We start from the raw sequence: 27,242 nt of genomic DNA, 5'->3' as shown, positions 1-27,242 counted from the left end.
TCTGATCCACTCAGGATGAAACTGGACTGTATGTGGTCCCTGAAGTACATTAAATCCTATGTAATACTTATCTTGTATACATCTTATATACATGTGTATATATGTATTTACATCATATAAACACATAAATACATCGCTAAAAGTGGTTAAATAAAGTAAAAAAATTGAAATAAACATAGTTAATAAATAAATAAATAGTTTACATTGTGGGTGAAAAGTGCTAACATAGTGTTAGGATTTCTTACCTCATAAGCATCACTAGGTACCATTTATGTTGTGTTTGGCTCTCGATAATGATTAATAATTATCCAAGATTAATTATGTTATTGAAAATTTTAATCTGATCTGTATCAGAACCTCGGACCTCCACCTGTCTTAACCATAATAGCCAATTCAGTTCTATCAGTGTCATAAGATATACTAAACAGTTCATCAGGAATTTGAATTAATAGTTAAATTAATTACAATTACCAGAATTAACAGTAAAGGTTGAAGGATTTTGGAGTTCTTGACACAGAAGAGTCGACATTTCATTCTCCTTTGTGCTCATTAATAACACAGCAAGTATGATTCCAAACATTATATTTATTAACAATGAAAACAAATAAACACAGATTCTAACTACCTATATACAGCTGGGTGTGTGTGTGTGTGTGTGTGTGTGTGTGTGTGTGTGTGTGTGTGTGTGTGTGTGTGTGTGTGTGTGTGTGTGTGTGTGTGTGTGTGTGTGTGTGTGTGTGTGTGTGGAGAAAAAAGAGAAAGAGAGAGAGTTGGAGGGAGTGTGTGTGTGAGACGTGTGATGAACTACAAAACAAGATGGCGGATCACAAGAAACTCCATTCCAATGTTTGTTATCAGAGAGCAGGAAGTCTGTCCTGGGTCTCCACCATGTGCTGGAGAACAATGGAACATGGAAGCTAGTCTTTAGCGTCTGCTTCCTGTGTGTCTCTGCTAAAGGACCATTTCTAGAATGACTTGATGTGAATGAGACTTGTTTTGTAAAACGTCAGGGAGTCGTCAGATGGTGTTCAGTTACTGTGTGATGTTGTCTTTGATGTGATATGTGTAGGATTGTGAGTTAACTAGTTAGTAAAGCAAAGATTAGCATGCAGACCCTGTGTCTGTGGCAGAGCTAACCTTGGTTTACAGGTTGATCACTGCTCCTAATATCATTATCTATAGAACTCAATCACTGCAACAGAATCAACACATCTTCATAAAGTTAAACAGTTCTATCATAGCATCAGGTTTAACTAATCTCAGGTAAAGCCCAGTTGTTGTTCCCACTTCCTTGAAGGAGTTCAGTTGTTGTCCTGCTGGAGGGAAGCTGGTGTCTTCTCCTGTAGTTAGCACCTCCTGCTAACTGTGGTTGCTGGTTCTGCAGGCTGAGGAGGAGAAGATGAAGTTGATGTTTCAGGAGTCCTTCTTTGCAGCTCCTGGTTGTTCCTTTTGTCCAGACTGAGGAGCTGGTCGCTCAGGTCTGTGATGGTTTTCCTGCTGGTTGAGGAAAACACAAAGAAGTTCTGTGAGGCGTCGTTCCCCTGGTCCGTCCTGGAACATTCCTGAGTCAGAATTTATATGTCATGATAGTTGTATCATAACAAATGAAAATTGTCTTTCTCTAGAAATGAACAAACTTTCTGTGGTCTTGTGAGATCCCAACAATAGCATAGCAAAAATTGTTAAAAGAAAAAAAGCTGATTGTTGCAAAGGTAAGTTAGTCATTATTTGCAATACTTCTTGAGTACACTAAGCCAAATGCTAAGACAAGACACTCACCCTAACAGCACTAACGCGAGCATGAAAACAAAATGAGACGAAAAGTTTCACAGCTTTTATTTTCCAACTAAATTGTAAAAACAAAAAAAAATATTTACATCACTGTTTGCATCACACGAGCTGTTTCAAAGCTAATCTTCACTTTTTTACACTGTCAAAAAAATCAGCTAAGCTGCATGCTAACTTTTCCAGTTTTACATTGATGCTAACATCAAGCTAGCTTCAAGTTAAGGCCGAGCTAACAAGAGTGATCATCAAGCTATTGCCATGCTAATGCTACTAGTTCAATTGTTTCAGTTACTGCTAGCATGAAGTTGTTTTTACATTGAGTCATTTTGGCATTGTTTCTTGCGGGCATAATCATTTGGCGTAAATTACTAATTAGCATTGAGTAGGTTTTAGCCAACAAAGTGATTTTGACATTGTTTCATAAGCGACCATAGAGTCATTTTTGTTTTACCTCTTGTTAGCTGAGTCCATTTTCTGTGGTGTCTGAAGTTACTGCCTGGAGCTGTTTTGCTCGTACAGAGCTGTTTTTGCTATCTAGCATTGAATCATTTAGGCTAGCTGGCATTCAGTTATTTTGACTAGTTAGCATTGAGTCATTTTGTCTAGCAAGCATTCAGTCGTTTTGTTAGCGAGCATTGAGTCATTTTGGCGAACTAGCATTGACTCATTTTGGCATTGTTTCTTGCTAACATTTTTGCGAGCGCTGAGACAATTTTAGCCTTATAAAACACGGAGTGGTTTTGGCATGGATAGTCATTTTGGAGCTAGCTTAAAAACTGACAACACTGACTGTTGTTTTTTAAGCTCGCAGATAGTTGTTTTGGACAAGTGACTGTTTTTGAATTTAGCTGGTAGCTATTTAGAAAGCTAGCGCATGGCAATCATCCAGACGGGCATGATGATGTCAGGAAATCCGTCCTGATGCTCCACGGCAAGGATCTGCAGTCCGGCGGCAGCGATGATGACGCGCATGATGTCCAGATGGCGGCTGACACTGCTATCGCTAACATCAAGTTTAGCACCCTGCCGCGCCATGTTGTCCTTCAGGATAATCACGCCATCCGGACGAAGGCTCTTCTTACAACGACGCAGGAAGTTCATCAGGTCCTTATCCGTCAGGTGACCTAGCATGAAGCAAAATAGTTACGTTCAGAAAAAGGTTACTTATCCATCAGGTGACTTAGAATTGTCGAAAAGTCACTTAATTTACTCGAGGTACTTCTTTGCTTCAGTGACTTGCCCGTGAGGTGAAACTATTTTTGCTTTTGTTACTTTAATAATACTTTGTAAAATGTTGCTTTAGTTCCTTATCCATCAGGTGACCTACAACTGAGAAAATAGCGTCTGTAGTTACTTTAGTTGCTATACAAAATGAGTTGCTGGCCTGTCAGGTGACCTAGTATTGTAAAAAGTGGTTACTTTAGTTACATTACAAAAAAAGTTACTTGTCCATTAGGTGACCTAGAACTGAGAAAATAGTGTCTGTAGTTACTTTAGTTGCTATACAAAATGAGTTGCTGGCCTGTCAGGTGACCTAGTATTGTAAAAAGTTGTTACTTTAGTTACATTACAAAAAAAGTTACTTGTCCATTAGGTGACCTAGAACTGAAAAAATAGTACCGTACCGTTCTGTACTGTACTGTACCGTACTCAGTGGTGTCGTCTCGTTTATTCACGTGGGTATACTGTGATTTTTCTAATCCCAGCCTCGTACACCCCCATCCTGGAACATCTGTCCCGCAGAACCCCCCCCCCCAGCAGCCGCTGCTCTAAAACAGCCCCAAACACCACACTCATTAATACATAAAGTATGCATCCACACATAATTGAGATCATGAAAGACTGGTTATGTATTATCTAAATGTAAATCTATTGTAAGCAATACAAGATGTATAACAGTCTTTAACAGCTGGACTTTAATTAACCACTGAACATCCCGTGACAAGTTAAGACAAATACGTTCCAAATAAAGAAAAATGAATGAATACATAAATAACAATACAATGATACAAATAAAGTTTCAGCAATCAAGTGCAAAAAACTGTGGAAACCACACAAATAAACTCTGAAGCTTGAAAAGGCAGTAAAGTAACTGCTGATTTTCAACCAACTTTGTTACCTTACAACATCTGTAGTATCAGAAAAATGTAAACAGTCTGTAAACATCCAAAAATGTAATAAATGACATCACTGGTCCACACCTCAACTCAACTTTCAATAAGTAACACAACTGTGTGTCACATGTATGTTTGTATGTTGCTTATGCGATGCAGGGTGTGTCTGTTTTTTAAATTATTTTTATTGTTCTACATCATTTTGTATTCTATGGTGTTAATTTAATTGTATATATTACATTTATTTTCTGCTCCTGTCGATGTTCAGCACTTTGGCCAACTGCGTTTGTTTTTAAAGTGCTCGAGAAATAAAGTTGAGTTGAGTTGAGAGAGTGTGCCGCTGCCCCGTTACTGACAGAGTGGCTCCATCACAACCATGCTGATACATGCCTTTGCGCATTTTTCAGTGGGTATACAGAAATCCTGGACGCTTTCTAGTGGCTATATGGTGTATACCTGCATATCACTTAGACTACACCACTGACCATACTGTACCGTTCTGTACTGTGTTGTAATGTACTACACCATACCGTTCTGTACTGTATTGTGCCATACTGTACCGTACCGTTCTGTACTGTACTGTACCGTACTACGGCCTAATACGGCAGAGAATGTTGCTGCTGCGCTCAAAGCTGCACTTCAGGATCGGCAACTTGACGACAAAAACCTTCATCCAGAAGCACTGAAACGCTGCCAACATGTCTGCTGCCATCAGGGCCCTGCAGTGGCTGAACTGCTTCACTCAATCTAAACTAATGCATTGCATGACCATCAGCAAAACCTGAGCGCACCCTGGGACGATGCTGCAGTGTTGTCGGGGCCTTTTCACACAGCTGGCACCGGAACAATGAAGTCCACAAGAAGCAAGTGGGGTTGGGACTCCCAGAGCAGAGGCTCAGAACGGTAAGCATACATGTATATCTGAAGATCTCAACCTGTTAACGTTAGATGACGTCACTAACAATACAATGGAAAGATAATGAGCTCATTTGTTAGTTACTGAGTTCTTCATGTATTCCTTCACCCGTCAGCAGGACTGTACCACTCCCTGGGGATCAAAGGAGCATTAGTGGAGCACATCCTGGAGCAGGCCCCAGCCATCCAGCTCCAGCTACACACACACACACACACACACACACACACACACACACACACACACACACACACACACACACACACACACACACACACACACACACACACACACACACACACACACACACACACACACACACACACACCGAGCTGTATATAGGTAGTTAGAATATGTGTTTTAATTGTTTTCATTGTTAATAAATATAATGTTTGGAATCATACTTGTGTTATTAATGAGCACAAAGGAGAATGAAATGTCGACTCTTCTGTGTCAAGAACTCCAAAATCCTTCAATCTTTACTGTTAATCCTGGTAATTGTAATTAATGTAACTATTAATTCAAATTCCTGATGAACTGTTTAGTATATCTTATGAGACTGATAGAACTGAACTGACTATCATTTCCTGTTAAGACAGGTGGAGCTCCGAGGTTCTGATACACATCAGATTAAATTTCAATAACATTATTAATAACTATCTTCAATAACTATTAATCATTATCGATAGCCAAACACAACATAAATGGTACCGGGTGATCCTTATGAGGTACGAAATTCCTACAATGACAACGATTTAATGACACACTACTGGCCCCATCGTACAGGAATAATGTTAGTGGTCGACCTCATCATGGAGGATCTGACTTCTCCCACAGTGAAGCAACATAATAACACTGAGATGAAGGTGATCACAACACTGTGACACCTGTCTCCAGGTGAGCTGCAGTAAAACACTGTGACACCTGTCTACAGGTGAGCTGCAGTAAAACACTGTGACTCCTGTCTACAGGTGAGCTGCAGTAAAACACTGTGACACCTGTCTACAGGTGAGCTGCAGTAGAACACTGTGACACCTTTATACAGGTGAGCTGCAGTAAAACACTGTGACTCCTGTCTACAGGTGAGAAGCAGTAAAACACTGTGACTCCTGTCTACAGGTGAACTGCAGTAAAACACGGTGACACCTGTCTACAGGTGAACTGCAGTAAAACACTGTGACACCTGTCTACAGGTGAACTGCAGTAAAACACTGTGACTCCTGTCTACAGGTGAACTGCAGTAAAACACTGTGACTCCTGTCTACAGGTGAACTGCAGTAAAACACTGTGACTCCTGTCTACAGGTGAACTGCAGTAAAACACTGTGACTCCTGTCTACAGGTGAACTGCAGTAAAACACTGTGACTCCTGTCTACAGGTGAACTGCAGTAAAACACTGTGACACCTGTCTACAGGTGAACTGCAGTAAAACACTGTGACTCCTGTCTACAGGTGAGCTGCAGTCAAACACTGTGACTCCTGTCTACAGGTGAACTGCAGTAAAACACTGTGACACCTGTCTACAGGTGAGCTGCAGTAAAACACTGTGACTCCTGTCTACAGGTGAACTGCAGTAAAACACTGTGACTCCTGTCTACAGGTGAGCTGCAGTAAAACACTGTGACTCCTGTCTACAGGTGAACTGCAGTAAAACACTGTGACACCTGTCTACAGGTGAGAAGCAGTAAAACACTGTGACTCCTGTCTACAGGTGAACTGCAGTAAAACACTGTGACTCCTGTCTACAGGTGAACTGCAGTAAAACACTGTGACACCTGTCTACAGGTGAACTGCAGTAAAACACTGTGACACCTGTCTACAGGTGAGAAGCAGTAAAACACTGTGACTCCTGTCTACAGGTGAACTGCAGTAAAACACTGTGACTCCTGTCTACAGGTGAGCTGCAGTAAAACACTGTGACTCCTGTCTACAGGTGAACTGCAGTAAAACACTGTGACACCTGTCTACAGGTGAGCTGCAGTAAAACACTGTGACTCCTGTCTACAGGTGAGCTGCAGTAAAACACTGTGACACCTGTCTACAGGTGAACTGCAGTAAAACACTGTGACACCTGTCTCCAGGTGAACTGCAGTAAAACACTGTGACACCTGTCTACAGGTGAGCTGCAGTAAAACACTGTGACTCCTGTCTACAGGTGAGCTGCAGTAAAACACTGTGACTCCTGTCTACAGGTGAACTGCAGTAAAACACTGTGACACCTGTCTACAGGTGAGAAGCAGTAAAACACTGTGACTCCTGTCTACAGGTGAACTGCAGTAAAACACTGTGACTCCTGTCTACAGGTGAACTGCAGTAAAACACTGTGACACCTGTCTACAGGTGAACTGCAGTAAAACACTGTGACACCTGTCTACAGGTGAGAAGCAGTAAAACACTGTGACTCCTGTCTACAGGTGAACTGCAGTAAAACACTGTGACTCCTGTCTACAGGTGAGCTGCAGTAAAACACTGTGACTCCTGTCTACAGGTGAACTGCAGTAAAACACTGTGACACCTGTCTACAGGTGAGCTGCAGTAAAACACTGTGACTCCTGTCTACAGGTGAGCTGCAGTAAAACACTGTGACACCTGTCTACAGGTGAACTGCAGTAAAACACTGTGACACCTGTCTCCAGGTGAACTGCAGTAAAACACTGTGACACCTGTCTACAGGTGAGCTGCAGTAAAACACTGTGACTCCTGTCTACAGGTGAGCTGCAGTAAAACACTGTGACACCTGTCTACAGGTGAACTGCAGTAAAACACTGTGACTCCTGTCTACAGGTGAACTGCAGTAAAACACTGTGACACCTGTCTACAGGTGAACTGCAGTAAAACACTGTGACACCTGTCTACAGGTGAACTGCAGTAAAACACTGTGACTCCTGTCTACAGGTGAACTGCAGTAAAACACTGTGACTCCTGTCTACAGGTGAACTGCAGTAAAACACTGTGACACCTGTCTACAGGTGAGCTGCAGTAAAACAGTGACACCTGTCTACAGGTGAACTGCAGTAAAACACTGTGACACCTGTCTACAGGTGAACTGCAGTAAAACACTGTGACACCTGTCTACAGGTGAACTGCAGTAAAACACTGTGACTCCTGTCTACAGGTGAACTGCAGTAAAACACTGTGACTCCTGTCTACAGGTGAGCTGCAGTAAAACACTGTGACACCTGTCTACAGGTGAGCTGCAGTAAAACACTGTGACTCCTGTCTACAGGTGAGCTGCAGTAAAACACTGTGACTCCTGTCTACAGGTGAACTGCAGTAAAACACTGTGACTCCTGTCTACAGGTGAACTGCAGTAAAACACTGTGACTCCTGTCTACAGGTGAACTGCAGTAAAACACTGTGACACCTGTCTACAGGTGAGCTGCAGTAAAACACTGTGACACCTGTCTACAGGTGAACTGCAGTAAAACACTGTGACTCCTGTCTACAGGTGAACTGCAGTAAAACACTGTGACTCCTATCTACAGGTGAACTGCAGTAAAACACTGTGACTCCTGTCTACAGGTGAACTGCAGTAAAACACTGTGACACCTGTCTACAGGTGAGCTGCAGTAAAACACTGTGACTCCTGTCTACAGGTGAACTGCAGTAAAACACTGTGACTCCTGTCTACAGGTGAACTGCAGTAAAACACTGTGACTCCTGTCTACAGGTGAACTGCAGTAAAACACTGTGACTCCTGTCTACAGGTGAACTGCAGTAAAACACTGTGACACCTGTCTACAGGTGAACTGCAGTAAAACACTGTGACTCCTGTCTACAGGTGAACTGCAGTAAAACACTGTGACTCCTATCTACAGGTGAACTGCAGTAAAACACTGTGACTCCTGTCTACAGGTGAACTGCAGTAAAACACTGTGACACCTGTCTACAGGTGAGCTGCAGTAAAACACTGTGACTCCTGTCTACAGGTGAACTGCAGTAAAACACTGTGACACCTGTCTACAGGTGAACTGCAGTAAAACACTGTGACACCTGTCTACAGGTGAACTGCAGTAAAACACTGTGACACCTGTCTACAGGTGAACTGCAGTAAAACACTGTGACACCTGTCTACAGGTGAGCTGCAGTAAAACACTGTGACTCCTGTCTACAGGTGAACTGCAGTAAAACACTGTGACTCCTGTCTACAGGTGAACTGCAGTAAAACACTGTGACACCTGTCTACAGGTGAGCTGCAGTAAAACACTGTGACACCTGTCTACAGGTGAACTGCAGTAAAACACTGTGACTCCTGTCTACAGGTGAACTGCAGTAAAACACTGTGACTCCTATCTACAGGTGAACTGCAGTAAAACACTGTGACTCCTGTCTACAGGTGAACTGCAGTAAAACACTGTGACACCTGTCTACAGGTGAGCTGCAGTAAAACACTGTGACTCCTGTCTACAGGTGAACTGCAGTAAAACACTGTGACTCCTGTCTACAGGTGAACTGCAGTAAAACACTGTGACTCCTGTCTACAGGTGAACTGCAGTAAAACACTGTGACTCCTGTCTGCAGGTGAACTGCAGTAAAACACTGTGAAACCTGTCTACAGGTGAGCTGCAGTAAAACAGTGACACCTGTCTACAGGTGAGCTGCAGTAAAACACTGTGACACCTGTCTACAGGTGAGCTGCAGTAAAACACTGTGACACCTGTCTACAGGTGAGCTGCAGTAAAACACTGACACCTGTCTACAGGTGAGCTGCAGTAAAACACTGTGACACCTGTCTACAGGTGAACTGCAGTAAAACACTGTGACTCCTGTCTACAGGTGAGCTGCAGTAAAACACTGTGACACCTGTCTACAGGTGAGCTGCAGTAAAACACTGGCACCTGTCTACAGGTGAGCTGCAGTAGAACACTGTGACTCCTGTCTACAGGTGAGCTGCAGTAAAACACTGTGACACCTGTCTACAGGTGAACTGCAGTAAAACACTGTGACTCCTGTCTACAGGTGAGCTGCAGTAAAACACTGTGACACCTGTCTACAGGTGAACTGCAGTAAAACACTGTGACTCATGTCTACAGGTGAGCTGCAGTAAAACACTGTGACACCTGTCTACAGGTGAGCTGCAGTAAAACACTGGCACCTGTCTACAGGTGAGCTGCAGTAGAACACTGTGACTCCTGTCTACAGGTGAGCTGCAGTAAAACACTGTGACACCTGTCTACAGGTGAGCTGCAGTAAAACACTGACACCTGTCTACAGGTGAGCTGCAGTAAAACACTGTGACTCCTGTCTACAGGTGAGCTGCAGTAAAACACTGTGACACCTGTCTACAGGTGAGCTGCAGTAAAACACTGTGACACCTGTCTACAGGTGAGCTGCAGTAGAACACTGTGACACCTGTCTACAGGTGAGCTGCAGTAAAACACTGACACCTGTCTACAGGTGAGCTGCAGTAAAACACTGTGACACCTGTCTACAGGTGAGCTGCAGTAAAACACTGGCACCTGTCTACAGGTGAGCTGCAGTAAAACACTGTGACTCCTGTCTACAGGTGAGCTGCAGTAAAACACTGTGACACCTGTCTACAGGTGAGCTGCAGTAAAACACTGTGACACCTGTCTACAGGTGAGCTGCAGTAGAACACTGTGACACCTGTCTACAGGTGAGCTGCAGTAAAACACTGACACCTGTCTACAGGTGAGCTGCAGTAAAACACTGTGACACCTGTCTACAGGTGAACTGCAGTAAAACACTGTGACTCCTGTCTACAGGTGAGCTGCAGTAAAACACTGTGACACCTGTCTACAGGTGAGCTGCAGTAAAACACTGTGACTCCTGTCTACAGGTGAGCTGCAGTAAAACACTGACACCTGTCTACAGGTGAGCTGCAGTAAAACACTGTGACACCTGTCTACAGGTGAGCTGCAGTAAAACACTGGCACCTGTCTACAGGTGAGCTGCAGTAAAACACTGTGACTCCTGTCTACAGGTGAGCTGCAGTAAAACACTGTGACACCTGTCTACAGGTGAGCTGCAGTAAAACACTGTGACACCTGTCTACAGGTGAGCTGCAGTAGAACACTGTGACACCTGTCTACAGGTGAGCTGCAGTAAAACACTGACACCTGTCTACAGGTGAGCTGCAGTAAAACACTGTGACACCTGTCTACAGGTGAACTGCAGTAAAACACTGTGACTCCTGTCTACAGGTGAGCTGCAGTAAAACACTGTGACACCTGTCTACAGGTGAGCTGCAGTAAAACACTGGCACCTGTCTACAGGTGAGCTGCAGTAGAACACTGTGACTCCTGTCTACAGGTGAGCTGCAGTAAAACACTGACTCCTGCATGACGCTTCATGAATATGGGCAGTGATGAACGGAGAGTAAAATTAAAAGATCAACTATCTTCGGCTGTATTAAAAATGTGTAATCATGACAATTATTTCATGTCTATTTAATGAAACTCAGAAAAATGTATTTAATTTGTACACAGCTTAAAAATGATTGAACTTGTTCACATGCTTATTATTATATTGATTTGATTATTGTTATCTTTTCTGTCCACACTGGTCATTTTTACCACTTAATGCATTATTATGATATTACTGGTGGACGCAGCCGTCATCAATCGCAGTGATTCACCACCAATGTGGGGCAGTGAAAGAACCGTAACGTCAGACTGACGCTCTGCTGACGGAGGGTTGAGACGGACCATCATCACTGTTGTACAGAAACGGCACCCCGAGCAGAGACAAGAACAAACTCCCCTTTAAAATCTGTATTTTTTTTACACCTTTAACAAAATTGAATGCACAGTGTACGGCACCACTGATTAAACAAATGGAGAACATCTTTCCTTTATCTTTCTATTTCCATCATCTTGTCTGTTTAAGAAACTCTTGTGTGACTTCTTAAAGTCCTCCTCACTACTTTTAGTGGTTTTCCACCTTTGAAGCTCTCTTAGGGCTGAAGATGATTCCTTATCTAAGTCAGGAACAATTCTAAGAAAAATCTTACATTTCGAGGAATTCTAAGATTTTTCTTAAGAGTGACGTCACTAAGAGCTAATTTTAGCCTTAAGATGCTTTGTGAATACGGGCACTGGTGACCTAGCGATGGGAAAGTTACATTAGTAGCTTTAGTTACATTTAGAAAGAAGTTACTTAACCATCAGGTGACCTAGCATTGGGAACGTTACATTAGTAGCTTTAGTTACATTTAGAAAGAAGTTTCTTAACCATTAGGTGACCTAGCATTGGGAAAGTTACATTAGTAGCTTTAGTTACATTTAGAAAGAAGTTACTTAACCATCAGGTGACCTAGCATTGGGAAAGTTACATTAGTAGCTTTAGTTACATTTAGAAAGAAGTTACTTAACCATCAGGTGACCTAGCATTGGGAAAGTTACATTAGTAGCTTTAGTTACATTTAGAAAGAAGTTACTTAACCATCAGGTGACCTAGCATTGGGAAAGTTACATTAGTAGCTTTAGTTACATTTAGAAAGAAGTTACTTAACCATCAGGTGACCTAGCATTGGGAAAGTTACATTAGTAGCTTTAGTTACATTTAGAAAGAAGTTACTTAACCATCAGGTGACCTCGCGTTGGGAAAATATTACTTTAGTTACTCACAGGCCACCCACTGGATCCAGACCACGTCGTACTTGTCCCGGGTCGAGGTGAAGTTACTCTAGTTACTCTAGTTACTCACAGGCCACCCACTGGATCCAGACCACGTCGTTCTTGTCCCGGGTCGAGGTGAAGTTACTCTAGTTACTTTAGATAATCTAGTTACTCACAGGCCACCCACTGGATCCAGACCACATCATACTTGTCCCGGGTCGAGGTGAAGTTACTCTAGTTACTCTAGTTACTCACAGGCCACCCACTGGATCCAGACCACATCATACTTGTCCCGGGTCGAGGTGAAGTTACTCTAGTTACTCTAGTTACTCACAGGCCACCCACTGGATCCAGACCATGTTGTACTTGTCCCGGGTTGGGGTGAAGTTTCTCTAGTTACTCCAGGGACACTAGTTACTCACAGGCCACCCACTGGATCCAGACCATGTTGTACTTGTCCCGGGTTGGGGTGAAGTTTCTCTAGTTACTCCAGGGACACTAGTTACTCACAGGCCACCCACTGGATCCAGACCACATCATGCTGGTACCGGGTCGGGATTAAGTTAATCGAGTTACTCTGGTAACTTTAGTTACTCTAGTTACTCTGGTTACCCTAGTTACACTGGTTACTCTGGTTACTCTAGTTATTCCAGTTACTTTACTTACTCTAGTTACTCACAGGCCACCCACTGGATCCAGATCACGTTATACTTGTCCCGGGTTGGGGTGAAGTTACTCTAGTTACTTTAGATAATCTAGTTACTCACAGGCCACCCATTGGATCCAGACCACGTCGTACTTGTCCCGGGTCGGGATGAAGTCCTGCAGGTTGTAGCAGAACAGGGTCTCCACGCGGTCCACCTGGTCCTGGTCCAGGAAGTCCTGGTGGGCCGTGAGCAGGAACCGTTCCACCATGTCCACCAAGTCCACCTTCTGGAAGACCGGCAGCAGGACCGAGCGCGAGACCCGACCGATTCCAGACCCGCAGTCCAGGGCAAAGGACGACCCAGCATTTCCAGGTCCCTGGATCCACAACCAGGTCTGTTAGAACCAGAACAAAACCACGGGACAGCCAGCTAAAAATGCTAAAAATGCTAAAAAAAAAAAAAAAAAAAAAAAAAAGAAAAAGGCTAAAAACACTAAGGTTGTTCAGAATGCTAAAGTTGTTGAAAATGTTAACATCATTAAAATTGCTAACATTGCTAAAATGCTAAGTTTCTAAAAAAAAAGTGCTAAAATTTCGAATAATGCTGAAATGTAGCCTAAAATACTAACTGTGCTAAATATGCTAATCTGCTAACATGCCAAAAATGCTAACAAGCAGTTTAAAATGCTGAAGGTATTAAAAACATATTAAAATGTGAGCAGTGCTAAATATGTTACAACTTGGCAAACAAAGCTAATATGCTATGGAGCTAAATGACTAAAAGAGAGTTGAACGAACTAACAGGCTAACATGGTAACCTCGGGTTGAAAGCCAGCATTACCCGCTAACTCTCATGCTAACCCTGCATATTAGGATGCCAGCAGTAGACTATAGTTAGCCGCTCGGCACCATTAGCATTTATATTTAGAAACATGGGAAACATTATCACATATAGCTGCTGAGTTAGCTAAAGGTATTCGTCTACTGAAACAATTAGCACTGCGCTATGTTTAGCACACACTAGCTGGGCCCTTCACTATATTTAGCATGTGCGAGCTGAGCTCCTCACATATCCGACATGCCAGCTGCTTTTACAAAGTGTGAATTGTTTACGATAAAAATAGATGAGAACATGAATCCTCACACCATGCCAACACCGCTAACACAGTTACTTTTAATACTTTAGGCTCAGTGTCTGCTCCTTTATTTACTCTAAGGAGAGTTACTTTTACTTACTTTCATATCAAAGTTATTTATCAGCCAAGTGACCTGCCATACTTATTTGACTTGGAACCAGTTACCTTTGGGTTACTTTTGTGTTTGCATTAGCCTTTAGCTTTAGCCTTTATATTAACCTTTAATGTTAGCGGCAATGTACCGTAACATTGAGTTGCTAGTTTAGTGTTAGCCTTTAGCATTAGTGGCTATGTATCATAAACCTCTTCAGAAATTGTTGAGTGTTAGTATTAGTCTTTAGCATTATCCCATAGCATTAGCAACTACATACCATTAATGTTTTGTGGAACCTTTTAGTGTTTAGCATATTTAGTAGTCAAGATACCATAAACCTGAATTATTTGTTTAGCATTATGTTTTAGCATTAGCGGCTACGTGTTCTGAACTTGTCGAGAATCCTTTAAGTGATACTTCCTTTATGTTTATAGTTGGACGGGACAGTTCACATCAATGAACAGGCCATCACTTCACCAGGTTACTGTAAAAATGCTAGATTTAGCACAATGCTAATTTCCATCCGTCATCCCAGATAAAACCATATAACTTGTAAACATATACAAACTATAAAAACGTATTAAAACAATACGGTACAACAAAGATAAGATCATTTACGGCGCCATCTTGGCTTAGCGTTGGTCGTCTAATAACTGGAGGGTTGGTGGTTTGAATCCCACTCAATCCAAGTCCTTGTGTCCTTGAGCAAGGCACGTTACTCACATTGCCTCATATGCATGGGTATGAATGGTGCATGTATGACGATGGTGGTGGGCAGTGGTGACTACAAGTAGTTTACCACCACTGGTGGGACTGTTGTGAATGAATAATGGTTTCTGTATGTACTTTGAGTCAGCCTGAAAAAAGCGCAATATAAATTCAAGCCATCATTATTATCATTTGTATTAAAAACCCACCATAAAGTAGGTAAAGTTCTTACTCAGTGGTCTGACTTAAGTAAACTGCCTATTTATTTTAAATATATTTTAAGGTGCATGAATGTCCTAATGTTGATCAGCCATATCTTGCTGGTTTTTAAAACCGACGAAGGGGGAGCTTTCTGAGATCACTGGAGATTTAGTTTTGCAGTTTCTGCAACCTTTGACAGCAAAAGAGGACTGTGGTTGGCCTGACGTTAGTACGACTATTTCTTTCCCTATTAAAATACCCTGGGGTGCAGGGGCCGTCCCAGGCATGGCTTTGTCTATTAGGCAGGCACTTTTAAATCATTTAAAATCCTAAAAGCTGAGAAGTTGATATTTCTTTGAAATGGCAAAATGATGTGACGATGTGGCTTTTTGTCAAACACCTTGAAGTTTTGTTTTTTGTCGAGCTGTTCTATAGGTTTTAGAACAGAAGGTGGAGAAGCAGAACTCCAGGTGAGAGGCCATCCTGTCGTGGACGGAGGATTTACTACCTTCAGCTGTAATGAAGGGCTGGACTTCTTTAAAATGTACTAAATTAAATTAGATGATTCTGGTCACCTGTTTGATGTGTTTTTATAATAATTCAGGTTGGAGTCCAACGCAACCCTCAGTACTTTACTGCTCCAGTTCTTTTCCATCTAACAACACAGGAGCTGCTTTGTGTCGCTGGTTGTTTGCTGATCCTCCTGCAGGCAGGTTTTTCTGGAATGTTCTCACTGGGTTTTTCTGGAATGTTCTCACTGGGTTTTTCTGGAATGTTCTCACCAGGTTTTTGTGGAATGTTCTCATCAGGTTTTTCTGGAATGTTCTCACCAGGTTTTTCTGGAATGTTCTCACCAGGTTTTTCTGGAATGTTCTCACCAGTGCCCGTATTCACGAAGCCTCCTAAGGCTAAAAGTAGCTCTTAGTGACATCACTCTGAAGAAAAACCTTAGAATTTCTCGAAATTTAAGATTTTTCTTAGAATTTTTCCTCACTAAGATAAGGAAGCATCTTATGCCCCAAGAGAGCTCCTAAAGTGGAAAACCACTAAAAGTAGTGAGGAGGACTTTAAGAAGTCTATGTTAAAGATTTCTTAAACAGACAAGATGACGTGAATAGAAAGAGAAAGGAAAGACATCATTGCTTCACTGTGGGAGAATTCAGATCCTCCCTGATGAGGTCGACCACTAACATTATTCCTGCACGATGACGCTGGTCGTGTGTCATTAAATCGTTATCATGAAACAATTTCATAGTACTCACGGTACCCTCACCATTATCCACGAGCGCCTGGGCAGATAGTTCTTTGTGCCGGCGCAGGGGGGTGGTTGTCATACAGAAAAGGCACATCAAGCAGAGACAAAAACAAACACCCCTTTGTATTATAAATCTTTTCACACCTTTAACAAAATTGTACACAATCAGTCAGTGCCACTGATTAAATAAACACAGAACATCTTTCCTTTCTCTTTCTATTTCCGTCATCTTGTCTGTTTAAGAATCTCTTAGGATTCTTAAAAGTCCTCCTCACTACTTCTAGTGGTTTCCCACCTTCGGAGCTCTCTTAGGGCTGAGGATGCTTTGTGAATTAGTTTTATCTTAGTAAGGAAAAATTCTAGGAAAAGTCTCAAATTTTGAGGAATTGGAATGTTTTTCTTAAGAGTGACATCACAATGTATTACTTTTAGCCTTAGGATACTTTCTGAATATGGGCAAGGAGCACAGAGCATCTTCCTCTCTCTAATAACCAATCACAGCTTTCAGCAGACTGCATCATACAGAGCAACGGGGTCAACCACACCTCCTCCTTGCTAAGAGTTACTCTTAGACACTTCCTGAGTCACTGTTAAGCTAAGAGTTCCTTGCTAAGGGACTTTTAGGCTAACATAAGTGTTCCCTGAGACGCTTTGTGAATACGGGCACAGGTTTTTTGCTGAAAATCAGACAGTTTTATCAAGGCCTTTATTGTCTGTTATCACTGAATCCTTTCCCCCAGTGAAGATCACCACGTCATCTGCATACACCTTTAGCATTAGCAGCTACATATGATGAGCTTGAATTACAAGTTTAGCATTATCTATTAGCATTAGTGGCTACACATTATGAACATATTGAGGAATGATGGGTTAGCTTTAGTGGCTAAGTACCATGAATTTCTTGTGGAAACTTTGAGAGTTAGCATTAGCCTTTAGCATTAGCCTTAGCCACGTACCATGAACTTGCTGAGGAACTTTCGTGAGCCTTCCAGGTCAGCGTGAGAAACTTCGATGAAATCTCCCATCATGCCCTCCTCCGTTGCCGGAACATCTTCGTAGAACTTCTGAGCTCGGAAATAAAACGTTTTCTCTCCTTCCAGGAACTCGCATGTTAGCGGGAACAGCTTCACTGCAAGTAGCATCAGGCTAACTGTTAGCATCAAAGTTAGCTGGAAAACATTTTCTACAAGTAGCATCATGCTAACTGTTAGCATCAAAGTTAGCTGGAAAACATTTTCTACAAGTAGCATCGCACTGTTAGCATCATAAGATAGCTGGAAAAGCTTCTCTAAAAGTAGCATCATGCTGACTGTTAGCATTATAAGTTAGCTGGAAAAGTTTCATTACAAGTAGCATCAGGATAATTGTTAGCATCGTACATTAGCTGAAAAAACTTCACTACATCATGCTAACTGTTAGCATCATATGTTAGCTGGAAAAGCTTCACTATTAGTAGCATCATGCTAACTGTTAGCATCATATGTTAGCTGGAAAACCCTGGCTCTCCCCGCAGTGCCTGCTCAGGTAGTATCACCCCCGGCACCTGGGCTGCTCAAAGCGCCGGAGTCCATCCCTGCATCGCATCTGCGCTCTCTGCCCAGGCGTGGAGGTTGGGCCGGTCACAACCAGTGGCGCCAACCGCTGGAGTGGCGAAGAGCCGGCACCACTGTATGTGACTGTGGGGTGGTTGGTGCCACTGGATGTAGCTGCCTGGGCCCCCGCGCCTGGGCGGAAGGCGGTGGGGGATGTAAACAACAACAGAGGATTCATAAGGTCCAGATCTGCCACCAGGCTGAGACGACTGTTGCAACGTCACGTATTTGCAGAGCTCTAAGCCCCGCCTACTTTTCAACCTACTTTCTGCAGTGGAACCGGGCACCAGATTTGGCTCCGATACGCTTGGCTGTACCGCTCCGTAAAGCTCCGTTCCGTCCTGCACTTCTTGTGCGGTGGAAACACGCCATTGGTCACGGGTTACTCTCATATGACCACTTTTTTCAGTAACCAGTAATCGTACACGTTACTATTTCCAAACCAGTGATCAGATTATAGTTGCTTGTCCAAGTCACTGTGTGTAAGTGTGACAACATCCAGCAGGAGGACTTTCTTGTCTGCAAAGCCGCTTTATTATTAAACTGAACCGGCGCTGGTTCTCTGTCCTCCAAACACACACACACACACACGGTCGCACTATGGGGTTATATTTGTGCTAAAATTCTGAGCGAGCGAAGGGAAAATTTGAGCGCAAAAAAATTAATTGTGCAAGCACACTAAAAGCATTTTGAGGAAATATTTAAATTGCACAAAGACAAACTTGAGATTGTGCGCTCAAAAATCATTTCTGCGCTCAGATTCTTCCTCTGCACTCAACCTCTCTCTCTCTCTCTCGCTCGCTCAAATCTCTCCACGTCGCTCAAGTCCTGCTGTGCGCTCGCTCAAAATGTGCAAAGCCCAAATGTGACAGACACGGTTGTCCACCAATCACAGAAATTTGGGGCGGGCGGTGAATTCTGATTGGTTCCTTCGGATTCTGGAAGTGCCTCATAACCAACGAAGAAGAAAAAGAAGAAGAAGAGGGAAAAACAAACTGCGAGGGAAAACATGTTGTAATCCAGGATCATTATCTTTAGTTTTCCTTATTTCTGTTTTCCCTCGCAGTTTGTTTTTCCCTCTTCTTCTTTGTCGGTTATGAAGCACTTCCAGAAACCGAAGCAACCAATCAGAGTTCGACGCCCCAAATTTCTGTGATTGGTGGACAACCGTGTGTCACATTTGGGCTTTGCACATTTTGAGCGAGCGCACAGCAGAACTTGAGCGACGTGGAGAGATTTGAGCGAGCGAGAGAGAGAGAGGTTGAGCGCGAGAGAGAGAGAGGTTGAGCACGCAGAGGAAGAATCTGAGCGCAGAAATTATTTTTGAGCGCGCAATCTCAAGTTTGTTTTTGCGCAATTTAAATATTTCCTCAAAATGCTGTTAGTGTGCTTGCACAATTAATTTTTTTGCGCTCAAATGTTCCCATCACTCGCTCAGAATTTTGGCACAAATATAACCCCATATCGCACGTGGGTGTAAAAAAGGTCGCGTAGAGCAAATACTGTCCCTCCATCCATTTTCTGCCACTTATCCAGGCCGGGTCCCAGAGGCAGCAGTCTGAGCAGAGTTGCCCAGACTTCCCTCGCCCCAGACACTTCCTCCAGCTCTTCTGGTGGCACCCCAAGGTGTTCCCAGGCCATAGAGAGACATAGTCCCTCCAGGTGTCCTGGGTCTGTCCTGAGACCTCCTACCGGAGGGACATGATGGAACACCTCCCTGGGGAGGCGTCCAGGGGGGCGTCTGAAACAGATGCCTGAACCACCTCAGCTGCTCCTCATCTGCTCCTCTGGATGTGGAGGAGCAGCGGCTCTACTCCGAGCTCCTCCCTGGTGACTGAGCTCTTGAGCAAATAGTGTATATAAATATCTAAATAATGCAACAACAGACTTCAACTACATCTCTGGGTAAATAAATACCAGAAATAGTATAACTCTGATAATAAAAGCGTGAGTCAGATATAAATACAACAAAGAATGAAGGTCAAAGGTCAAATATGTACCAGCAGGAGGTCAAAGGTTAAACTAGATGATCTGGATTTCCCGCGGCAAATGCATGATAGTGTGAATGCTGCTGGCAAACTGTAATGCTTTTTGCTGCCTGCCGACTGTAATGCTTTGCCCTGCCGGCCCGTCTCTGGTCTGGAGTGACAGTTTAAGAAAGAGTTTAAAGACTGGCAGTTTAAAAAGGGCGGAGAGGAGATGAAGAAGAGGGTGAAGAGCACAGATGAAATGTTTGAGAAAAGTTTAAAGCTGAGGGTTTAAAACAAAGTTGATAAAAGAAAGTTTTAAAAAAGTTGCACAATTTTCCAAAAATTGCACACTTTAAAAAAAATTGCAGTTAAAGAATTTTAAAAAAAATTGCACGATTTTCAAAAAGTTGAAACAGTGTCAAACAGTTGAAAAAGTTGAACAAGTTTCAAAAAGTTGAAACAGTCGAAAAAGTTGGAAAAAGTGTCAAACAGTTGAAAAAGTTGGAAAAAGTTAAAAAAAATTCAAAAAGTTTCAAAAAGTTGAAAAAGTGTCAAACAGTTGAAAAATGTGAAAAAGTGTGAGTTGAAAAAGTTTCAAAAAGTTGAACAAGTTTCAAAACGTTTACAAAGTTGAACTGTTTAAAAGTCGAATGGTTGAAATCGGTTAAGATTTGAAGAAGTTATAGGTAGTAAAAAATGTCTCCATCCGTTAACATTGGAATAAAGTTGCACAAAAGTTGAAATATTTTAAAAAGTTGAAGCGATTTGAAAAAGTTGAAATATAGCCGCAAAGTGCCAAAAAAGCTGCACGATTTGACATTCGAATGGTTACGAACGGTTGAAGATTGCCAGAGTTTAAGCGATTCGAAAAACGTCCAGAATAAACAGAATAATAAAGATTTGAATCTCTAGAGTGTGAACGCCATGCAGTCACACTAATAACTATAAACATGGTGCAGGAAGCACAATCAGCAGAGTTGTCATTTTCCTGTTGAGACAATGGAGGGTGTTGTCGGCAGCTGCTAAAAGTAACTTGTAATCTCGTCAGTAAAGTAACTAAGTTACTTTTAATGAGTAACTAGTAATCAATAATATGATTATTTTTTCAACGTAATTGTGACAACATTGCTACTAAATACTACATTGTGATGTGTAGATTTTTTTCTTTAAAGGTAATAGATTCCTTTCAATGGTGATGGTTTTCACTTGTACTTGTACCTGTACCTATACTTGTACCTGTACCTGTACCTGTACCTATACTTGTACCTGTACCTGTACCTATACTTGTACCTGTACCTGTACCTGTACCTGTACCTGTACCTGTACCTGTACCTATACTTGTACCTGTACCTGTACCTGTACCTGTACCTGTACCTGACTCCGCTCACTCCAAACCTCACTACATGTACTTGTTTTTTCTCCCTGTCGTTTCACACTACTTCTATCTGCAGCCTAAACTGAGCAGCTGTAAACTCTGAACTGTGAAATAGTTTCTATTCTCCTCTTATTAGTGTTTAATAGAATATTAGATCTTATTCGTTCTCCACAGGCCTCCTAAGGCTCAGTCCAACACTTTACAATGTCACAGCCACACTGAATTAAACTGCTGAGGGAACAAGCACGATTGTCAAAACGAGCCCCAATCCTATATAAAAACCTACATTTTCACAGTAGAGAATATTTTATTCTTCAATGAAAGCATAAATGATGTGCAGTTATACAAACGTGTGTCAACATTATGGACATTAATAATTAGATCTATAGAATTAGTCCCACCTGTGTGGATTCTGCAGATAGAGTTCCTCAGCACCGTGGAAAGGAAATTACGCTAAATTCCTCCTCTCCACTTCAACATTGAACGCATCACGATGAGCCAGAGCAATAAAAACCAATCAGAGGCCTCCTTTCAAAACATATAGATCACATGGTATCAACTGACAAATCTGGTTACTCCTTACAGGAAGTCAGTAGCGAGTCGTTTACTAGAGGCAATAATTCAATATATTTTGGCGAAAAAAGATGAATTTAGGCAAAATTAGACAATGGCAAGTCATGTTGGAGGTTATAACATGTTTTAGAGGCTTTGAGCAACACGTCTGCTGTTTATTCAGCCATCTTTTCTGAAAACTGATGATGATGATGGCAGATCCAGCTCAGCGCTATCATCACACATTAGTGGGAAAAAACCATCACTACAAGGAGCATCCAGCTATCCAGTAGCCTTGCATGTCAGCGAGAACCGCTTTACTGCAAGGAGTATCACGCTAACTATTAGCATCACACATTAGGAACAGGTTCACTATAAGTAGCAACCAAGTAACTGTTAGCATTGCACATTAGGAACAGCTTCACTCTAAGTAGCATCCAGCTAACCAAATAGCATTGCACATTAGTCTTCATGTAAGTTGAATATGCTAACAATATGTGTTCAGGATATGCAAACATGCTATTTTCTTCTAATGACGTGCTAACAACATGCAAACTTGCTAGTTTTTCAACTAATGACATTCTAACAACATGCTTACATGCTATTTTTCACTAATGGTGTGCTCACAACATGCTTGTTCTATTAAATTACTAAGATAATTTTTGCTAATTACATGATAGTTACACATGCTAACACTATGCTCCATGCTACATGTTAACATACTGAGGGAGATCTGAACCACCAGGTACAGGTCACCATGGTAATACTATGCAATACGCTAACATACCAAGGGGGATCTAGTCCACCATGTACTGGTAGCCATGCTAACATGCTACATGCTAACATACCAAGTGGGATCTGGACCACTGCGTACAGGTAGCCATGCTACATGCTAACATACCAAGGGGGATCTGGACCACCAGGTACAGGTAGCTCGCGAAGAACTCGTTGCGTAGCGTGTGGTGCAGATGAAAAGACATGCTATGTTTGCACATGTTAGCGTCGGCTAGCTTCCAGCGCTCCCGCATTGCATTGTGGGCCGCGGCGTACTCCAGATTAGCTGGTGGGGCTGCCAGTGGAGACTCAGAGGGGGCCGAGCCAGAACCAGTATCAGAGGCAGGACCTGGATCAGGATCAGGGGGGTCTGTTTCTGAGGTGGTTCCCATGATAAAGGGCCTGGACCAGGATTACAGTCCAGGGGATCTACAGGGTGGAAGTTCTGGGTCAGGTTGTTTTCAAAGACTTTTTGGTTTTCCGGGTTCTGGTCCTGTTGAGGAGGTCGGAGTTGGTGGTTTTGGCTTTGGTGGTGCTGGACTTGTTGGTGGTGCTGGACTTGTTGGAGGTCAGACTCTTGGTGCTTCTGGTTCCGGTCTTGTTGGAAGTTAGACTGTGGTTTGTTGGTAGTTCTGGTTCTGGTGGCTTTTAAAGAGGTTCTGGTCCTGTGGGAGGTTGGAGACTTTATGGGTCCACACTCTGTCCTGGTTCTGGAATTGTTAGGGGTTCCGGTCTCTGTGGTCGTTGTATTCCTGGTTCTGGTTCAGGACTTGGTGGTGGTTTCAGGTCTTTCTGCACTCTGTTAGTCCCAGCTTATGCTCTGGACTCAGAATGTGGTCTGGACTCATGTGCAGGGTCTTTTTCTTGAAGGCAGCAGAGCTAATTCCGGGGGTGGTAGTGGTGGATGGGTCGGTGGGTGGAGGGGTGGGGGCGGGGGGTTGCATTCCTGAGACGTTAACGCTAAACTTAGCAGCAGGTGCTGGTAGCAACGAGACCACATTCCTGCTGCTAGCAAACAGCCTGCTAACACACACACGAATATAGCATGTATGCTAATGTCATGCTAGTTGTATATGCTAACTGCTAGTTTAGTGTTATATTTATTTGAAAAAGCTTTTTTGCTCATTTTACTTTGATGCTAGTTTTATTAAGTGTTTTAGCTAATTTGATGCAAATTGTTTAGCTTTGAGTTGAGTTCTACAAGTGCTAATTGCTGGTTTTATGCTAGTTCTAAAAAGGTTTTATGCTAATTCTACCAATGCTAATTGCAAGCTTTCAAGTAGTTTTAAAGTTTCAACTAGTTTATGCTAATGTCATGCTAGATTTATTCAGGATTTTTGCGAATCTTATGCTAATGCTCTGCTAGGTTTCAGTTGCTTTTATGCTTATTTCATGGTAGTTTGACAGACGTCAATTACTGATTAAAATCTTTATTATTATTATTACTTCTTTAATGCTGCGCTGTAGCTCCTGCAATCTTCAACCGATCTGAACTGTTCAAATATCACAACGTGCGGCTTGCTTGTGAAATGTGGTCTTTGTTCACTAGGATCTTTTCCAGTTCTTTTATGACCGGTTCCTTGATGACATCGCTGTGACATCACAAGCAGAGTTAGCAGAGAACCCAGGCCTTTTCGCTCCATGACAGCCACCAGACACCAGTCATGACACGCCGATACACCACTTCCTCTTGCCGCTCTGCCGGATGCCGCAGATCCACCGGAGCAGCTGCAGCTAAGAAAAGCCGGCTGAGGGCTCCTGCATTCACGTTTACAGCGTTACAGTTCTGCTTCATTCAGCTGCGGCATTCACATGAGCATTTGCTTTCACAATGCAAACGTCTTGTTGCAAGTGAAAAGTCACTTTTGTTTTAAACAAAAAACTAAGGAAGCAGAAGATAAATATAAAAAAATACAAGAACACGTTAACTCAAATTATACAGGTATGTAGAAAGGAATATTATAGTAAATTATTAAATAGTAACAAAAATAACGTGAAAGGAATATGGGACATATTAAATAGTTTGATCTAAAATCATTCAAGACGACAAAGTTATCCTCAATACTTTATTGATAATGAAACAAAAAAGGACAACATGGAAGAAATTGTTCATAGTTTTAACAACGTCTTTGTAAATATTGGACCTAAATTAGGAGAGGTAATCCCTGAAGAGAGGAGTGATTATATTATAGATAGGAACCCCAGCTCCATGTTCCTCACAGCAGTGGAGGAAAAGGAACTAATAGATATTGTAAATAAAACTAAATACAAAAACGTCTACTGATTATAATGAAATAGACATAAAAACTGTTAAAAGAATTATTGCGAGGATTTCAGAGCCACTAACACACATCTGTAATTTATCATTTCAAACAGATACATTTCCAGACAAAATGAAAATAGTAAAGTACTACTGCTCTATAACACTGGGGATAAATTCCACTTCACCAATTATGGGCCAATTTCTCTGCTTCCACAGTTTAGAAAAATTATTTATCAACAGATTAGATCAATTCTTAGACAAGCATAACATACTCTCTGACCGCCAATAAGGATTTCGGCCTTGAAGAAGAAGCTTTATTGTCATTGTACATGAACAAAATTGCGGTGTAGCTACAATAGACACACAGACATACAATGGAACACAGGCAGCCATTCTCACATTCAGCATCACATTCATCTCAGCAGACACACTGTATATACAGAATAACCTAAACATTCAGCTCTCATACAGACCCGCTCACACACCCAGATGAGTGAGAAAGTGAGGACATTAGTGCAGTAAGGTAAAAAAAAAAGTTAAAAAGAAACAAACCGATAATAAGTTACATAAAATACAAAACTAGCTACTTGAGGTACCTTGGTTGAATGAGTATGAGTATGTGCGGTTTGAGCACAAGGTACATGTTATTGCACAGAATATAGAATATTGCACACAGTCTGAGGTAGGTAGTTCTTGTCTGAGATAGGTAGTTCTGTCTGAGGTAGGTGGTTCTTGTCTGAGGTAGGTAGTTCTGTCTGAGGTAGGTAGTACTTGTCTGAGGTAGATAGTTCTTGTCTGAGGTAGGTAGTTCTGTCTGAGGTAGGTAGTTCTTGTCTGAGGTAGGTAGTTCTGTCTGAGGTAGGTGGTTCTTGTCTGAGGTAGGTAGTTCTGTCTGAGGTAGGTAGTTTTGTCTGAGGTAGGTAGTTCTTGTCTGAGGTAGGCAGTTCTGTCTGAGGTAGGTAGTTCTTGTCTGAGGTAGGTAGTTCTGTCTGAGGTAGGTAGTTCTGTCTGAGGTAGGTAGTTCTTGTCTGAGGTAGTTAGTTCTGTCTGAGGTAGGTAGTTCTGTCTGAGGTAGGTAGTTCTTGTCTGAGGTAGGTAGTTCTGTCTGAGGTAGGTAGTTCTGTCTGAGGTAGGTAGTTCTGTCTGAGGTAGGTAGTTCTGGTCTGAGGTAGGTAGTTCTTGTCTGAGGTAGGTAGTTCTTGTCTGAGGTAGGAAGTACTTGTCTGAGGTAGGTAGATCTTGTCTGAGGTAGGTAGTTCTGTCTGAGGTAGGTAGTTCTGGTCTGAGGTAGGTAGTACTTGTCTGAGGTAGGTAGTTCTTGTCTGAGGAAGGTAGCTCTGTCTGAGGTAGGTAGTTCTTGTCTGAGGTAGGCAGTTCTTGTCTGAGGTAATTAGTTCTGTCTGAGGTAGGTAGTTCTTGTCTGAGGTAGGTAGTTCTGTCTGAGGTAGGTAGTTCTGTCTGAGGTAGGTAGTTCTTGTCTGAGGTAGATAGTTCTTGTCTGAGGTAGTTAGTTCTGTCTGAGGTAGATAGTTCTTGTCTGAGGTAGTTAGTTCTGTCTGAGGTAGGTAGTTCTGTCTGAGGTAGGTAGTTCTGTCTGAGGTAGGTAGTTCTTGTCTGAGGTAGGTAGTACTTGTCTGAGGTAGGTAGTTCTTGTCTGAGGTAGGTAGTTCTGTCTGAGGTAGGTAGTTCTTTTCTGAGGTAGGCAGTTCTTGTCTGAGGTAATTAGTTCTGTCTGAGGTAGGTAGTTCTTGTCTGAGGTAGGTAGTTCTGTCTGAGGTAGGTAGTTCTTGTCTGAGGTAGTTAGTTCTGTCTGAGGTAGATAGTTCTTGTCTGAGGTAGTTAGTTCTGTCTGAGGTAGGTAGTACTTGTCTGAGGTAGGTAGTTCTTGTCTGAGGTAGGTAGTACTTGTCTGAGGTAGGTAGTTCTTGTCTGAGGTAGGTAGTTCTGTCTGAGGTAGGTAGTTCTGTCTGAGGTAGGTAGTTCTTGTCTGAGGTAGATAGTTCTTGTCTGAGGTAGTTAGTTCTGTCTGAGGTAGATAGTTCTTGTCTGAGGTAGTTTGTTCTGTCTGAGGTAGGTAGTTCTGTCTGAGGTAGGTAGTTCCTTGAGGTAGGTAGTTCTTGTCTGAGGTAGGAAGTTCTTGTCTGAGGTAGTTAGTTCTGTCTGAGGTAGGTAGTTCTGTCTGAGGTAGGTAGTTCTGTCTGAGGTAGGTAGTTCTGGTCTGAGGTAGGTAGTTCTTGTCTGAGGTAGGTAGTTCTGTCGGAGGTAGGTAGTTCTTGTCTGA

The 27,242-nt window shown here is 42.4% G+C and overlaps 1 protein-coding gene across 5 annotated transcripts; it reads right to left on the bottom strand.

Annotated features, from left to right (window-relative positions):
* Positions 1-1,819: 1,819 nt before the first annotated feature.
* ntmt2 (N-terminal Xaa-Pro-Lys N-methyltransferase) lies at positions 1,820-23,556 on the bottom strand. 5 transcript variants are annotated; one of them, XM_080506187.1, is made up of 5 exons: positions 22,826-23,556; positions 17,392-17,564; positions 16,454-16,483; positions 13,163-13,436; positions 1,820-2,912 (listed from the first exon to the last, which is right to left on the bottom strand). In XM_080506187.1, the coding sequence occupies exons 1-5, from the start codon at positions 23,088-23,090 to the stop codon at positions 2,656-2,658; spliced, it is 999 nt and encodes a 332-aa protein (XP_080362313.1). In that variant the 5' UTR covers positions 23,091-23,556; the 3' UTR covers positions 1,820-2,655. The 5 variants fall into 5 exon arrangements, with proteins under 5 accessions (XP_080362313.1, XP_080362314.1, XP_080362317.1 ...); XM_080506188.1 differs by having other exon boundaries at positions 13,163-13,418; XM_080506191.1 differs by lacking the exon at positions 22,826-23,556 and adding an exon at positions 21,312-22,268 and having other exon boundaries at positions 17,392-21,221.
* Positions 23,557-27,242: the final 3,686 nt, after the last annotated feature.

The sequence above is a fragment of the Blennius ocellaris genome, assembly GCF_963422515.1.
Source record: "Blennius ocellaris genome assembly, chromosome: 12".
Taxonomy (NCBI): Eukaryota; Metazoa; Chordata; class Actinopteri; order Blenniiformes; family Blenniidae; genus Blennius; species Blennius ocellaris.
The sequence above is the reverse complement of the archived record's forward strand: the minus strand, read 5'-3'. Positions and strand labels throughout refer to the sequence as shown.

Bases quoted from the DNA above. Each gene is read 5' to 3' on its own strand.
- ntmt2 (XM_080506187.1), bottom strand. From the start codon at position 23,090: ATGGGAACCACCTCAGAAACAGACCCCCCTGATCCTGATCCAGGTCCT. The intron at 16,484-17,391 runs GTACGTGGCTAA...GCCGGCACAAAG, and splicing joins AGTTCCTCAGCAAGTTCATG to AACTATCTGCCCAGGCGCTC. The intron at 13,437-16,453 runs GTGAGGGTACCG...TGGTTCTAACAG, and splicing joins CCAGGCGCTCGTGGATAATG to ACCTGGTTGTGGATCCAGGG.